Source organism: Octopus bimaculoides, chromosome 2 (genome assembly GCF_046866305.1).
Source record: "Octopus bimaculoides isolate indiv1 chromosome 2, ASM4686630v1, whole genome shotgun sequence".
NCBI lineage: Eukaryota > Metazoa > Mollusca > Cephalopoda > Octopoda > Octopodidae > Octopus > Octopus bimaculoides.
The window spans coordinates 61556760-61574782 of NC_142929.1; the positions used below are offsets into that span (position 1 = coordinate 61556760).

The 18023-nt window shown below is 35.6% G+C and overlaps 1 protein-coding gene across 2 annotated transcripts in view; it reads right to left on the bottom strand.

The window, feature by feature from the left end:
- Window positions 1-1605: 1605 nt before the first annotated feature.
- The window catches only part of LOC106869440 (small ribosomal subunit protein bS16m), a 430651-nt gene continuing 414233 nt past the window's right edge, over window positions 1606-18023 (bottom strand). For both annotated transcript variants that reach the window (XM_089346379.1, XM_052977318.2), the window contains one exon: window positions 1606-1809. In XM_089346379.1, coding sequence (XP_089202505.1) covers window positions 1682-1809 — 128 coding nt within the window. In that variant the 3' untranslated portion in view covers window positions 1606-1681. The remainder of the gene's footprint in view (window positions 1810-18023) is intronic.

Here is an 18023-nt window from a genome sequence, read left to right on the forward strand (position 1 = left end):
AGCATGGCATGACACCCTACGATCCAAGGTACTCTTGAGTGGGCTGGTTATGCGACACTGGTGTAGGTTACAGCTGTGAACTCACTTTATTTGCCGATAATTTATCATTTCATCTATTTTATTTATTATCTTTTATCATTGAACAAAACAACTCCAGTACTTATGTTTTTAAAAGTCTGATGACTTTTGCTGAACTTTCAAGTTACGGAGATGTAAACAAGCCAACAATGGTTGTCAAGCAGTGGTGGAAGGACAAATACAAACACACACACACACACACACACACATAACAGATTTTCACACAGTTTCTGTCAAATTCATTTTCAAGGCATTGATTAGTCAAAAGTTATTGTCAAAGACACTTGTCCAAGGTGTCATGCAGTGAAACTGAACCCAAAACCACATGGTTGCAAAGGAGGCTTTTTAACGATACAGCCATGCCCACATCTCAATTAGTATTTGATTTATTTTTGTTTTATCTTTTATATTTACTTTCTATGATAATAGGGTGGTAAGTTTTTTTTGTTTGTGTAACTGTTTTTCTATGTCCTAACTGTGGAGGTACATAGCTTAGTGGTTAAGGTGTTGGATTCACAACCATAAGATTGTGGTTTCGATCCCTGGACCAGGCAATCTGTTGTGTACTTGCTGTACACTTCATTTCATATTGCTCCATTCTACTCAGCTGGCAAAAATGAGTTTAGCCTGGAGAGGGGTGGGCTCCACCAGGCTTTCTTGCCCTAGACACTGCATGGCTGCAGTGCCCTAACAATCCCTAAGGGGTTAAGAGACTTGCCAATTGTCAATGTATGTCCTAACTACAACTAACCTATGTAATGAGAGTGTACCCTCTTTTTTCCAAGTCAGCAAGTCAAATAAAAAAAATATAAAACCTTTAGTCAGACACACTGTACACTGACTTTTGTCAGACAAACTAGAGAAAAAAATCTTATTACATTTAGATTGATAAAATAATAATCATAGGTCTTATAAGTGAAAATTGGCTTTTTATAATTTATGAATAACAACAGGCACAGGTGTGGTTGTGTGATAAGAAGCTTGCTTCCCAACCATATGGCTCCAGGTTCAGTGTGGTACGTAAAATACACCATTTTGAGCGTGGCCATTGCCAGTACCACCTGACTGGCCCTCGTGCCGGTGGCACGTAAAAGCACCCACTACACTCTCAGAGTGGTTGGCATTAGGAAGGGCATCTAGCTGTAGAAACTCTGCCAAATCAGATTGGAGCCTGGTGCAGCCATCCAGTTCGCCAGTCCTCAGTCAAATCGTCCAACCTATGCTAGCATGGAAGGCGGACGTTAAACGATGATGATGATGATGATGATATATATATATATTTGTGTGTGTATACCTTTGTGTCTGTGTTTGTCCCCACCATCAGCGCTTGACAGCTCGGCAATTGGTGTTGGTATGTTTACATTCCTGTAACTTAGCAGTTCAGCAAAAGAAACTGATAGAATAAGTACTAAGCTCAGAAACTTAAGTCCTGGGTTCAATTTGTTCAGCTAAAACCCTTCAAGGTGGTGCTCCAGCATAGTCACAGTTAAATGACTAAAGCAAGTAAAAGAATAAAAGAAAACAATATATGTCTAACAATTTTTTTTTTACTTTATTTCATGAAAATTCTTGCACAAAAAAAGATAAAAAATGATTGTGGAAATCATGAGGAAGGTTCAGATTCTGCAGAGTCTTTGGTGGCATTCTTTTCTGCTTCTTCTTGCTCCTTTTTCCGTCGGGATGCAGCTGATATCATAGATCTTGGATGTATTGGTAAAAAACCACTCAAGCCTAAGAGGAAATAAAATGTCAAAGTAAAGATTACTTGGTATAATAATTTTCAAAAAATTGAAAGGAAAAACATTTTGCATTATAACTATTTTTGAGAAAGCAAGTTTTTTACTATTCTAAGTCGTTATTACAAAAGTCTTTTTTATAGTCTACAGTTGTTTTAGGCACATAATGATATACGATATAGTCTCAAAGTCTGATTTTTAACTCTTCCTTAAGCATATGTTGAATTCCATAGATAACACGAGTAGAAGTCAACTAAGTGGCATATATTCAGCCTTATACATCAGTTAATTTTTTCCAAATTTAACTTCTTGTTTCAACAGTTATTTGAGCAATTTCACACATTTATCACTACATTTAGCTAAGAATGACTAGAATTGTTGACAGAAAACCTTTAAACCTGATTTCAAAAGGAAATTTTAAATCCTATCATTTTACATGTGACAAAAAAAAAAAAAAAAACATAAGGCAAAATAGTATCATTTTATTTCGTTTGGGTTTTTTTCTAACTGGTTCAACTAGGTCAAATTAACGGCAAAATACATGATTAATATAAATGAACATTAGAAGATATATTCATAGAATTGCATCATAGTCCTCAGCAAAATTATGCATAAAATTACAAAGAGTAAATTTCATACAACATTTATCATAGAAATTTGTAAAATGCCATCAAGATATCTCTTTGTAAATTTCTCTCAAACACAACTTAATAACTTTTGAATGCTTTGAGATTGAAAATATTATAAACTGGGTTATTTTAAATTAATTTGGGAATTAAACTATTCCTTTTTAAAGAAATCTTTTTCGATCACCAGTATTAAGATTAGAAGCGAAGCTGTCATCTGATATCATTTAAGAAAATCAATATCCTAACAGTAATAACTACTTTTTAACATCACTTAAAAGGAGGCAATATTGTTAGTATGAATGGGTGGAAGTTGTGAACCAATCACTGTTATAGTTTCATATCAACAGATACAGTAGAATTACTGTGTCTGTTGGTGACTGTTGGGCTTTAAATATAATGCGCCATAATGGTAATTGGTGGAATAACATTATATTTTTTACAGTTTAACTCCGTTGTAGCTAAAAACTGTAAAATGCTGAAGCAGGAGAACATCCTGTTCAAAAGAATTGATTTTTACTTGGTTCTTTTTAAATAATTAAATGGGCAAAGATTTAAAATGATGAAATAAGTTTTAATAATTTGTTCCAGTGAAATAAGTTGTGGATGTCTACCAGGAAACTAACTCTGTCTCTTGCCTCTCCGACTGACTAGCAATCTGAAATAAAGCACATACTGATGTTGACAAAGGAGTTAGTTATGGGATTATTATCATTATTATGTTATTTTATTGGTTATATTTCCACAAAACTGGTATTTAGTCTTCTAAAATTTACTCAACTAGTTTACAAAAGAAACAAAAAATAAATAACAAACTCAATTTCAGGGAAATTTTTGAAAATAATTGTCTCTAACTAGTCATGAAATTCTATTGATTCTCTTTGTTTTCTTACCCAAGGTGCACAAACAGAGAAGCAACAAATTAAACACACAGAAACACTTTTACATTGTGTGTTTGTTGAAAGTGGACATTGTTTTGTCAGGTAGGGGGCATTTTCATAGTCTGTAATAGAATGAGTAATAGAATAAAGTGTACATAGCTGTTGGTGTACTTCAGATTGGCGATGGTGGTGGTGGTGGTGGTGGTGGTGGTGATATCATTTATATTATTGGTTGTTTTGCTTGAGATATTTACTGGAGATGTTATAGTGGTGATCCTAGTACAACACTAGCTACAGTTAATGATTGATGGGGTTGATAATGACGATGACGACGATGACAATGATGTTGCTGATGATAGCATTATTAGTTGTGGTGCCATTGACATGGCGAGGAGTAATTTTGTGGTTGCTTGTGGTTATTTTTTTATTGGTGCTGCTGCTATTGCTGCTGCAGTTATTGCTGTTGTTGCTGCTGCTGCTGATGATGATGATGACAACGATGACTATGATGATGCCAGGACTTATCATTGATGACTAATCTTTTGGATATCCTTAGTTATTAATCTCTGAGTGTTTCAGTATAAATAACCCCCACCAAAACCACCACCACCACCTCACCCCAACTTGTTTGGAATAGAATGAAAAGCTTGAATACTTTGACTTTTCAAAAACCTGGCCTGGAAATATTGATACACACTCAGTGCTTATTGTTTTAGTTTATCTAGTTTTAGTTTATTGTTTTAGTTTATCAGCTGCAGGAGTGAATTGAAAATTTTTTTTTCACATGTTTGTTGATAACACAAAAGCTATTGATATATTGCTGCAAACCAAATGAGATGCTAATTTTCATTATTTTCTCTGTAAAATTCTCTTTTAATAAAATACTTTCGTTCTGTTTAAGATATCAGTAACTCGCTCCAAGTGCAACAAATCTTGCTGAATGATAGGCTAACAAGGACAGGGAGGCTGCTATGTAGTAGCTCAACAGGCTAGAAATAAGAGCCAACTTTCCTCAAATCACCATCTTGATAAAGGAGGCTGGACAATGCAGTATTGGATTTAGAAAAAGAAGGGATGGTCACAGATGGAATGCCGCTAATTATATTTTTGTTCAATCAAGAATGACCAAGGTAAGACAACAATAATCTTGGTGGGTGATGCGGATGTATATATTACTGATAGAAGTATGATATTGAAGTTATTATTCATTGGCCAAACTTTCAAATAGAAATTATTTCTTTGAACAGAACAACTGGGAAATACCATTCAGTTATTGTTTAGCTTGAGGTCAACCCATTTAACAAGCCTTTGATCAGAGGTGTTACAACTGTAACAGTCTTATCTTTGTTTTCAGGTATAGCATATCTAAAACTATATCGTCTAATGTGTCCTTTTATTTAAGCCAATAGTGCATCATTTCACTGTTTCCCCTCTACCAAAGTGCTCCCAATGGGATTGGTTGGCCCATAGCTAAAATAGAAAACATCTGTCTGAAGTATTGCACAGTGAGACTGAACTGGAAACCACGTAGCTGCCAAGCAAGAGTCTCAACCACACAACCATATTTTCTTTTAAAATTTTATAAGATGATGTATTTTATAATGTAAAGAATTTTAAAATGGATCATGTTTCTAAATAAAAAATCAAAATAATATAAATTTTATTAATATCATGTCAACTGCTGGTAACAGTTGACGTTTTTGAAGAAATACTTTGATCATTCATCTAAACTTTTGATGTTTAGCTTATTTTCTTTGTTTGTTTTTTTTTTATGTTAAATATATTTTCCTTGATTGAGATATTTTACATCTCGGTTACCATGCTTTTACAATGCCCTCATGTTGCATTAGAAAACCAACAGAAATTTTTCTCCAGTGATAAAGGATAAAGATCCTTACCAAGTCATATAGACTTATAAAGCCAGTTTCTCACTTTCCATGGCAAATAACATTTTCCCCGCCTAGACAGAATGCCAGTCCATCACTGGAAATACGCGTTTTTGTCAGCTGAGTAAACTGAAACAACATCAAATGAAGTGTTTTGCTCAAGAACACAAAGTATTGTCTAGTCCAGGAACTGAAATCACAATCTTATGATCATGACTCCAACATCCTAACCACTAAGCCATATACCTCCACTTTCTCCTATGAAAGTTAAAGGTAATTAACCAAAGGTTTTAACAGATGTAATTCTAGGAATGCTAAAGAACAAGCTTTCAGCAATGCAAACTATTTATTTTGTTTCTGCCTTCAAATTAACTTTTAACTTGATATGACTTCTCTTAACAATCTCGCATTCATAATATATTTAAGAATTGCTTCCCAAAGACTACAATTTCTCTTCTGAGCTCAAAAATACTTCAGTCCCAAACAATTGCTGATTTCCTACTTAGTTCAAATGAGACCAATGATAGAATACTGACTCAACATCTGGCACAGTACTGTTACTGCCATGCAAAAACATCTTTAGACTGCATTGTAATGAAAACCATCTCAATGATCGGCAAGGAGTCACTACTTAACATACGTTAATCTCTGGCTTACAAAAATTTGCTGTCCTTACTCTACATCTCTTATAACCCCTTAAATGACCTCCACTCTTCAGAGCTATCTCGTTGTATATCATCTTCACTGAAGCTCACCTGACATATCTGTCTCTTCTAACACATTATGTGTCTAACCTCTACACCCAATTATTCCTTCCTATAATGTCAACCCTTTGTAATACCTTTCAAATATTTATTGACTGGCAGACATTCAAACTGAATATCAAGCATATCAATCTCACATATTTCACACAACTTACAAAGATCATATGCACAGTTCCCTCTCAACTAACACCATAATACATGTGAGTGTAAGCTGTTGTTGCAAGGAAAGTAAATATTTACTTAAATTTTACTAGAATATAATTTATATATACATATTTTCATATTCAATATTCTTTGATGATCTTAAAAAAATTCTGCTATTTATAGTATTTATAGTATTTAGAGGCTTGGAACTAACACTGGCTTTAAAATGTCAAAATATCTTGTCTGAAAAAGTAGCAAGACGAAGGAGTATTTAAGATGTAACTTGGGATTGAACTTGTTTCCATTTCTTTAATATTTAATGATTTGCTACATACACAACAGTGTGCTGAAACCAAAATTTGTTGCTCTGATCAGTTTTTTGCCAGGAAAAAAGAGGAAATATATATATATATATATATATATATATATATATATATATATATATATATATATATATATATATCACTGTAGAAAAATATGCATATACATTAGATATATGTTTAATTAACTGTACTTCCTGGTGGGTTGAAAAACAAAGAATAACTGGAAAGTAGCTGAAGTGGGAGAGGAGGAGATGATAAAACAGATCAGAAAGTATAGTGGTCAACAGAAACAATCAATGCAGCAGGTTATTGAAGCAGACAGCATGCCAGTAGCTATTAAGCTACATTATTTGTTCTTGCCCCTCCCACTTAACTGCCTTCTCCTCTCAGATCAGGTTTACATTAAGCTGAGCTAGTCAATGAAACAGGTCATGTCACAAAACTGCCTTGCCATATGCATGCCAATAATAAGTAACAGAAATTAAAACCTACGATATTTTTAATTTCTGATCAACAATGGTAACAATGATGGTGAAAAAGGAAAATTAAACAAGACCTTATTGATCCAATATTCCTGACAAATTTTCAATCCACCATATTAAGGTCTATTTTTCTCTCTTCTGGGAATTGCTTTTCTCTGGAATTCACTTCCTGCTCTTTAATGCCTTCAATTGATATTTCAAATGATTGGGCCAACAAGTTAGATGCTACACAAGTCATTGAAATTGCTGTTTAGAAATTCAAATCTTTTGTCAAACAATTTTTTTTAATACTGGCAATCATATATCTAGTCTTATTCAGCACATTTGAGATGTCTATAACAAGAGAGAAAATATTGCACACAAGCATTCTTGAAGTAATAATTTAGAACTACAACCACCCAATTCTCACTATTTTTGTCCACTTTTATTCATAACCCATATTATCAGGAAAGATCACATGTCTTTTCATTACCAGCATTTAGTCTTCCTGATTGAACTTATAATACACGTATTAAACAGTAATTTTTCCTTATGAAGTGAAATCCATTTGTAACTAAAACTTAAAGAAGAATTCTTCACATTTTCTCAACTATCATTATAAACTCTTGACTCTGTTTCCTCTGCTCTTTTCATCTACACTGCTAATTTTCAAAACTTGGTCATAAACATAATCTTCAACATTAAGTGATAACATCTAAAACCAGATTCAATAAAGCCTTAATCAAACAGATTTCAGAACAGCTTTTATGAGAGCCATGAATTCACTATCCTACCAACTTGACTACTGTCCTTTCCTAATTGTAGGTAGTAATTAGATGGGTGATGTATTATCAAAATATAGAACAGATTAGAAACAAATAGGTTACTAGGTGGAGTGCATTGATCTAGGATTGAAATCTTATACATAAAGAATAAGTGGAATTACCAAAGATGGAAATTGTTGTCTCTTAAGTATGTCTCATATCATTGCACACCACTATTGGGGCAGAGATTGATGTCTGCAAGTGTGAGCCCCATGAGTCAGAGGGGATGTTTCAGCACATCTCCCTCGCTATCCTTTGGGGCAACACCTTTTCCACTTTGTCTGCTGGTGCCATGAGAAATGTCATTCAATGGCTTTAATAAATAAAAACTTGTAATAGGTTTCTCTATTGAACAGTAAATTAATAGGAGTGTTACATTTATTACTTTATAAGCATTTTTCTAATTGGTCTTTATTTCTAATATATTGACTTAGTCTACTATTGTATTCAATGGCCAGAATCAAACTAATAAGGAAGCCTATACATGATTACCTGATCTGCAAGAAATTACAGCTAAATTCCCCACAAATCACAGCCTACTGTGTTAAAAAAAATTAAGATACATGGATTACATAATTCTAGATATACTGAAAAAAGGTGGAATGGTCATAGCTTGAACAGATCTGATCATAGGCCTATTGGATTATGAGAAAAATAACTTTAAAATTCAGCATATTTCTTGAGAGTAAATTTATGACTTTAATATGGCAATCAATTATTTTAGATATGAAATATTGGTTCAGTGTTCAACCAATAAGAAAAATATACTGCCATAATTAATTCATCTTGAAAACCAAAATACTTTTTGATTTTAAATTTCAATCTACTCTCTGCACAACTGAACAGTGAAAGATAAACCAAGAGAAAAGTGGTGAATGGAATATTTCACAATAATGTAACTAAAAGATGCAAAGAAAATACCAACAGTCCCAGCAGTCACCAACAAACAATATATGTAAACATCATCTGAACTAGCTGAGCCATGTTCGGAGACTGCCTCCAACTAGTTAGCCAAGTCCTTTACTAGATCTAGACAGTGTGTCCCAAAACTAATTAGTATCAGATATTAGAAAACAACTTCTAGTTGTTGTTGTTGCTACTGGTGGCAGTGGTGGTGGTGGCAGTGGTAAATAGACTACATCAGAACCATTAATGATGGAGTGCATTGATTATCTTTACATCATATGGAGCAAAAGGATCTAATCTAGTCTGGCACTCGTTATGCACTCTATCTCACGAAAGTTGTGGCACCCAAGTCTGTCATATTGAAAAGTATTTTATTAAAAAATTTATCAGTTTCTTGTCAATCTGTGTTAATAAATAAAATTTTACACACCTAACATATATATCACAGTTCAAATTTTCTTCTCCGTAATCTATTTTAACATATATTTGCTTCAGTTCCAATCAATATCTGTAAAGTATGTTTACATTTATTAAATTTAATATCAATAACTGGATGCAGAGCTTTTATGAATGAATATCCCTCGATTCATCCTAACTCAAAGGTCCATATATTTCTTCTAAAAGCATGTATACAAAGTCATATGCATAACCTTCTGCTCAGCCTTATAAAATACATTTTTAATATCATTCTGGAATTTTCTTTAGAAATTGGAATTTTTTTTTTACAACTTGCTTTCTTTCCCACTGAGTGACATATTTGGTCAATCAACTTATTTTGTGAATCGCTACATTAAAGATTAATACAATGATATGTACTAGTAGTATTAATTTTAATATGCAACACACACACACGTGTACCTACGCATGTGTGTGTGTATATATATATATATATACTGTAAATAAGATACTCTTTCAAGGAGTAGCAGTGAGACAGAGACATACTACCAGACAAGATTTCCTGCTGGCAGCAACAAAGGTATCAAAATGGCAATAAGGTTATCAGAGAGGAGAAAAACATGGGCTGTGATGTAATAAGAGAAAAACCTATTGGGATCAAACTAAGAAAGTTTAATAACAACACAATAATATTATAGGGCACACTCACACACAAGCCTTTCCCTTGAGCCCAGGTCTGCACACAACCAATGAGAGAGAGAGAGAGAGAGAGAGAGAGAGACAAATGCTTTATTTATAAACTCAGAAGAGATGTAAAGTTGAGCCCCCAGTATATGTATGTATATATCATCATCATCATCATCATCATCATATCATTATCATTTAAAGTCTAATTTTCATGCTGCCATGGGTTGGCTGGTGTGGCAGGAATCAATGATCTAGAGGGTAGCACCAAGCTCCAATGTCTGTTTTGACATGGTTTTCACAGTTGGATGCCCTTCCTAATGCCAACTACTTTACAGAATGTACTAGGTCCTGTTTACATAGTACCAGCACTAGTGAGGTCACCAATTAACTTGCAAAACAAAACCCCCTCAGCTGAGGGTTGTAGCATTGATGGATGCTGATTTATTCTAGATATAGAGAGGTTAAAGTATGACAGAAGGACAGAAGCAGGTGTCTTGCAGTACAGGAGAAACATGGCTACCCCAGATGGGGAAGAAGAGATGGTGAAAAGGTGTCAGGACATACCCTCAAGTTACAGGAAGGTGATCATAAGAGCATGGTCCAGAGGGTTTGACAGGGTGAATGTGTATGTAAGTCTGTGAGAGCGTGAAAGGCGAGTGGCAGATGGATAGGGATGGGAACAGAGGTGAATGGTGAATACAAGTGGAAGTGTGGTCAATAGGAAATATTAGTTTGTGTGGTCAATAGGAAATATTAGTTTGGAGGAAGGAAAATGGAGGGAATAGGAGTGGGTCATACACACACACACACTCATACACACACACACACACACTCATACACACACACACACTCATACACACACACACACACACACACACTCATACACACACATACATATGACATTGTGAGATTCTAAGTTCCATGTTTTCTGAAGTCTGCTGGAGTGTTCTATTGTCACTTTGGTTTTACTCAGAGCACCAATATGTAACATTTTCATCAATTCCAAAATACTTATAGTATTCCCATCATTCTTCACTAGAGATAGGGAAGATAGACATCTCATTGATTTGTATGTTCTCTGTCCAGTTGACTATTTTTCTTCTCTTGACTATCATTTATCTTTCATCTGCTTCTGTCATTAGACTGTGGCCAAGTTCGGGCACTGCTTTGAAGAACTTTTAGCTGGATGATTTGACCCTTGTACTTATTTCTTTTTAAGCCTGATACTTATTCTATCAGTTCCTTTTTGCCAAACCATTAAGTTATGGGGAAGTAAAAACACCAACACCAATTGTCAAGCAGTGGTGAGGGACAATACAAACACAAAGACACAAATACATAGATATGTATACAATGGGTTTCTTTCAGTTTCTTTCTACCAAATCCATTTACAAGGCTCTGGCCGACTCAAGGCTGTTGTAGAAGACACTTACCCAAGGTGTCATGTAATGGGACTGAACCCAGAATCATGTGATTAGAAGCAAGTTTCTTACCATACAGCTGAGCATTTATCTTACCCAAACCCCCATTCCTATGTCTCTGTGAGAATGTTGTGACAAAATCTAAATGGTCTCTTGACTTTGTTCATGTTACCAAGATATAACATTGGGTCATCAACAAAAACTGTGTGGGTGATATTAGTTTTATTCTTATTTGCATATCCCAACATCTAGCCTTGGCATTTCATCAACAAGGCTGACAAAGGGTTCACTGCCAGCACAAACAACATTACAGATAAACTGTCACCCTGGAATAAATATCTCTATTGATAACCTAATTCTGTTTGTGACTATAAGACTTATAGGTACACACATATGTAAGTATCAGTGTTGTGTCTCTTGAAGCAATGTCATCATTTCTCAACAAACATCTTGCAAATGTACACACTAATTCAAAACTTATTCTGGGTTAATGCATAAAGAAAAAAATCCCCTGAAGAAAAACAAGGAAGATTCAAGAAAGAAGATGGTGAAGTAATGATAATTGTAATGGAGTGGTAAGCTCTCCCCACATCTTTGTTTCACATTAGTTCCTTTGCTTTCCCCATCTTTTCTCTCTCTCTCTCTCTCTCTCACACACACACACACACACACTTTCTCACTCAACTTTCTGAGATGATAATGTAATTGGAGTAGTGTAGTTATTAAAATTCCTCATTTAAAAATCATGTCTTGAAATGTTAGTACACAGTTTCAAATACCATGAAAGGTAAGACAAAAAGTATTTTTTAATTGTTTCACATTGAAATTTGTTCATATTTATAAAATATTCAAATATTAAGCTGAATAGTATATATATATATATATATATATATATATATATATATATATATATATATATATATATATATATATATATATATATATACATATATATATATATAGTTTTAGGGAAAAGGTCCATGAACTATTGAAAAGGTTGTAAGATGCAACGAAAACTTTAGAAAATTTTAAAAAAAGAAAAAAAAAGAAAGAAGTGGAAATTTTACCGGTGAGTGTGTTAAATTATAAGGCACCAAAAGAGAATGACTCTCCCCAGACACTATAGAATATAATTCAACACACGAACTCACATAAAGAATCTTGCAAACCAAATCCAAAAATGAAATATCATCATCATCATCATCATCATCATCATTTAACGTCCACTTTCCATGCTCGTACGGGTTGGACGATTTGACTGAGGACTGGTGAACCAGATGGCTGCACCAGGCTCCAATCTGATCTGGCAGAGTTTCTACAGCTGGATGCCCTTCCTAATGCCAACCACTCTGAGAGTGTAGTGGGTGCTTTTTACATGCCACCGGCACGAGGGCCAGTCAGGCAGTACTGGCAATGGCCATGCTCAAATGGTGTTTTTTACGTGCCACCTGCACAGGAGCCAGTCCAGCGGCACTCGCAATGACCTCGCTCAAATATTTTTTCACGTTCCAGTAGGGTAACGCTGGTAACGATATATATATATATATATTATATATATATATATATATATTTATATATATATATATTGGATTGTCCGGAAAGTTTGTGCCGATTTATAGTAGCTTACCTTTTGACTTATTTGCCATGAAACCACCTCAATTTTGGGAAGAGGGTATTTTCAAGTTAAAGGAAAGATGGAGATGCATTGTGCAACAAAATGGTTCATATTCGGTTGATTAAGAATGTAATGGCAAGTATTTAATGACCTTTTTCTTTCCTTTAAAAATCGGCACAAACTTTTCAGACAACCCAATATATATATAACATATATAATACATATATGTAACTATACACACAGACACACATATAATTGAATACTTTACTTCAAATGTGTTAGGTTCCCCCAGCCCCCACCATCCAAACAGCACTTCTCTCATATATATATATATATATATATATATATAAAGAAAATAAGCTGACTTAGAAATAAACAATTATGAACTTCATTAGCTTACAGCTGTTTCAGCTACAAAATGCAGTGGACTCATAATTGAGTACGAGCGAGATCGTTGCCAGTGCCCCTGGACTGGCTCTTGTGCAGGGCCGTCGTAGGATTTTCGAGCGAGATCGTTGCCAGTGCCCCTGGGCTGGCTCTTGTGCAGGTGACACATGAAATTTTTCGAGCGAGATCGTTGCCAGTGCCCCTGGACTGGCTCTTGTGCGGGTGACACATAAAATGCACCATTTTGAGCGTGACCGTTGCCAGTGCCGCCTGGCTAGCCTTCGTGGGATTTTCAAGCGAAATCGTTGCCAGTGCCCCTGGACTGGCTCTTGTGCGGGACCGTCGTAGGATTTTCAAGCGAGATCGTTGCCAGTGCCCCTGGACTGGCTCTTGTGCGGGGCCGTCATAGGATTTTCAAGCGAGATCGTTGCCAGTGCCCCTGGGCTGGCTCTTGTGCAGGTGACACATGAAATTTTTCGAGCGAGATCGTTGCCAGTGCCCCTGGACTGGCTCTTGTGCGGGTGACACATGAAATGCACCAATTTGAGCGTGGCCGTTGCCAGTACCGCCTGAGTGGCCTTCGTGCGGGTGACACGTAAAAGCACCCACTACACTCTCTGAGTGGTTGGCGTTAGGAAGGGCATCCAACTGTAGAAACTGCCAAATCAGATTGGAGCCTGGTGTAGCCATCTGGTTTCACCAGTCCTCAGTCAAATCGTCCAACCCATGCTAGCATGGAAAGCGGACATTAAACGATGATGATGATGATGATGATGATATAGATAGACAGATATATTCTATTTCAAAAAATGGTTTTGCTATGGAAGAAAAATGACCTTAGTGAAAATATTAATCCAAGAAGTCATCATGAATATTAAGCATAATTTTATTTTGAGAAGGAAACACCAAAACATTTTTCTGAGTGCAACACACTATAAAAAGCCACCTTTTGGAGTGAATGTGGTCAGATATTTTAGAATAGTTCAAAGCCAAATGCTGCATGAAATTTAATGGTTGCGGTATGGAATCCAAATTGTCGATTAGTTATTGATTACAATTACGTTGATGTAGAACCGAACGGCTTTTAAGAATTTCTTTGTCAAAGGTATAGCAGAAGACCTACATTAAGTACTCAATGCAAAGATTAAAAACAATTTGTTGTTCAGTCAGACCAAGACCAAACCATGCACATGCACATGCACGCACACACACACACACACACACACACACACACAATGTGAACACTCACATACACACATAATCAGCACTAAACCAAATGTAAAATTATTATCTGAGAGACTAAGTCAACTATTATTAGTGGTGTATTATTCAAAATTGTGAAAAATTCTACCAATTAGTTGCTTCTGACTTTTGGTTACTGCTTAAATAGTGATATTAAGTGGTAGTGATGTATGGTAGTAGCTACATTGTTTAATGCTAACACTAAATCTAAAATCATCGGTTAAGTAATAGGTTTACAGGCTCTCGTGTTTCAATCAATCAATAAATATTCCCTTTCAGGTCAATGCTTTGAGTGGTTAATAATTATTTGCCATTCAGAGAGCAGAAAGGACAAGTTCATTACTAAATAGTCATGAAGTTAATATAAACTGTAACAAATGTAACGATAAAGCTTGGCAGCTTTCCTGCTTTTTGTTATTTCACAATTTGATGTGGATTATAGTCACTTACACATGATATATGATATTGGAAAGCAAAAAATGGACAATCAATAATATTTATTGATTACATTTTGTAGATGATCTCTAGTGGACGAAAGTTAGTTATACTTTTAATTATGATAAATTTTAAATATTGTTTAAATTAGTTTAATTATATTAATATATTAAACTACATTAAGACAGACATGAAATGCTAGAAAGTCAAATTTAGACTTTTGAAGACAAATAGTGCATTTATAAGGTTAAGAACCAATGTCTGAGAATATTGAGGCAGGAGTCTGACTACAAAACTCCTACCAGATCTATCAACTTGTAGCAAGGCTCCTGCTGAGATTTTGAACCATTGCACTCAGATTCCCAACACAGGACCACAACCTACCATACTGCCATAAAAAAGCATGTCCAATTATGAAGAAATTGTATTACCATAAACAGCATTAATACCTACACAAACATGGCTCAACCAACTAAATCAGCTGATGTGTGACCATGTGAGCTGAAATCTTCCCAACAAATAGTCTGAGTCAAACTTTCAAGAAAAACTCCATCAGATTATTAAAAAAACCCGTGAATTGAACTCCAAGCAGAGCCACCCAGAAATCCACATGGAGGCATGTCACTCTGCTCCTTAAAATAGTTTCTCCCCTTCTAAGTTTCCTTACAGAACAGCCTATGGTGCTACACAGGACTTTGTCACTCAATACTATGATAGGTGTTCTCATTTTTTTCTTTTTGTTTGGCCTATAAGGGCCTGAGATGCTACTCAACTTTATACCAGTCAGCTTGTTGATAAAACATTCTTATTTTTTCAATTTAATTTGTTTTCAGTAATTACAAATTGTCTTTCTATTACTATTTAGCATACTATGCAATGAAAATTTGAATTTATTCTATTTGAAATCTCTTGAATGCTGTTCTATTTATTCAATTGTTGTAAATATTTAAATGCAAATGTTCCAGATTGTGGAGGCGCAATGGCCCAGTGGTTGGGGCAGCGGACTCGTGGTCGGAGGATCGCGGTTTCGATTCCCAGACCGGGCGTTGTGTGTGTTTATTGAGTGAAAACACCTAATGCTCCACGAGGCTCCAGCAGGGGGTGGTGACGACCCCTGTTGTACCTTTTCATCCCAACTTTCTCTCGCTCTTTCTTCCTATTTCTTGAGTAATGCTGCGATGGACTGGCGTCCCGTCCAGCTGGGGTGGGGAACGCATATGCCATAGAAACCGGGCCCATGAGCCTGGCTAGGCTTTAAAAGGGCAAAAGAGAAAGAGAAAGAGAAATGTTCCAGATTAATAAAAAATATGTAAACTTATAAGTATAATTATTAGCATGATCCTTATAAATGCAATACACAACCCACCAAATGTTGTTACCCATCAATAATTATTTGGCAAACGAATGCAGTGAGCTGGAAGAATCATTACAGTTCTGGGCAAAATGCTATGTGGAATTTTGTCTGTCTTTATGCTCTGAGTTCAAATTCTGCCATGGTCAATAAAATAAGTACCAGTGAAACACTGGGGTCAATGTAATCAACTTATCCCCACTACCCTGAAATTGCTGACCTTGTGCCAAAATTTGAAAGGAATAAGTATTTAGCAAACTAAGGCAGCGAGCTAGCAGAATCACTACTGCTCTGGATAAAATGGTTAGTGGCATTGTGTCAGTCTTTATGTTCCGAGTTCAAATTCTGTTGTGGTCGACTTTACTTTTCATCCTTTCAAGGTCAATAAAATAAGAATTAGTTGTGTGCTGAGGTCAATGTAATTGATTTAGCCACCACAACCCCAAAATTGCTGGCCTTGTGCCAAAATTTGAAATCAATAATTATTTACCAAACTCAGTAACCATACTAAAACCACTTTATATTTACAGTGCTATTGTATGATGTAGTAGAGTCTTGGGATGTTTGCTATGGGCACACAAGGGTAACTGCTTCCATATCACCTCAGGGCCAAGTAGATAGGCAAGATCCCTGATAAAGCAGTCCTCATCCACTTTGTCCTATTTAGCATTCACACTACTACAGTCTATTAATTTAAAAGAAATATCGGTAGATTGAGAGAACTTCATGTATACCTCACTGATCTTGAAAGCAAATAAGAGGAAAAATACTAATCAGTTAATCTTCAATATCCACAAAGGACTGAATGATGATGATGATGACGATGGTGATGTGCTTCTTGTTGTTGTTACTGTTGTTGTTGTTGTTGTTGCATTAAAGGGTGATGGATTGGCAGAATCTTCAATGTGTCAGACAAAAATGTCTTGCAGTATTATTTATTTCAGTTCATTGCATTCGGAGTTCATATGTTGTCAAGGTCAAATTTGCCATTCATACTCTTTGGAGTTACAAAAATTGTCAGCTCTCCATTGGAAGCAATGATGGAAATGCTCAATAACAGAATCAGGTGTTTATCTTGTGGACAGCACATTGGATGTAGAAGACATAGATGAATGGGTTGACATATCATTCATCATCATCATCATCATCATTGTCGTCATCCTTTAACATTCACTCTTCCTTACTTGCATGGATCAAATGAAACTTGCTGATGCTCACTTACAGCTATCATGTGATGCCTATACAATGGTGCACAAACACATGCATACACACACACATGCACACACACACATGCACACACACACATATGTGCATGCATGTGCATGCATGCACATACACACACACACACTCACACACACAACTGGGTTTTTTCAGTTTCAGTCAACCAAATCCACTCACAAAGCTCTGATCAGTCCAGAGCTATAGTAGAAGACATTTGCCAATGGACCATGCAGTGGGACTGAACTTGAGACCACATGACTGAGAAGCAAGTTTCTTAACCACACAGCTACACCTGCACCTAGAAAATAATGAAATAATAGTGTTGTTTATTTTTCTTTTTTCACATAGATTTTAGATTGGATGAATGGAAACTGAGTAGATACAGTGAACATGAGCAGAAATAGTCTAAGAGGACTTTTGGTACATGGAGGCATGTGGCTTAGTGGTTAAAGTGTTGGACTCATGATTGTAAGATCGTGGTTTCGATTCTTGGATTGGGCGATACATTGTGTTCTTGTGCAAAACACTTCATCTCGCTCAGCTGGAAAAAATGATCCATCGATTGACCGGCATCCCATCCAGGTGGGGAATTTATACGCCATGGAAACCAAGAAACCAGTTCTTTTGAGTTGGCATGAC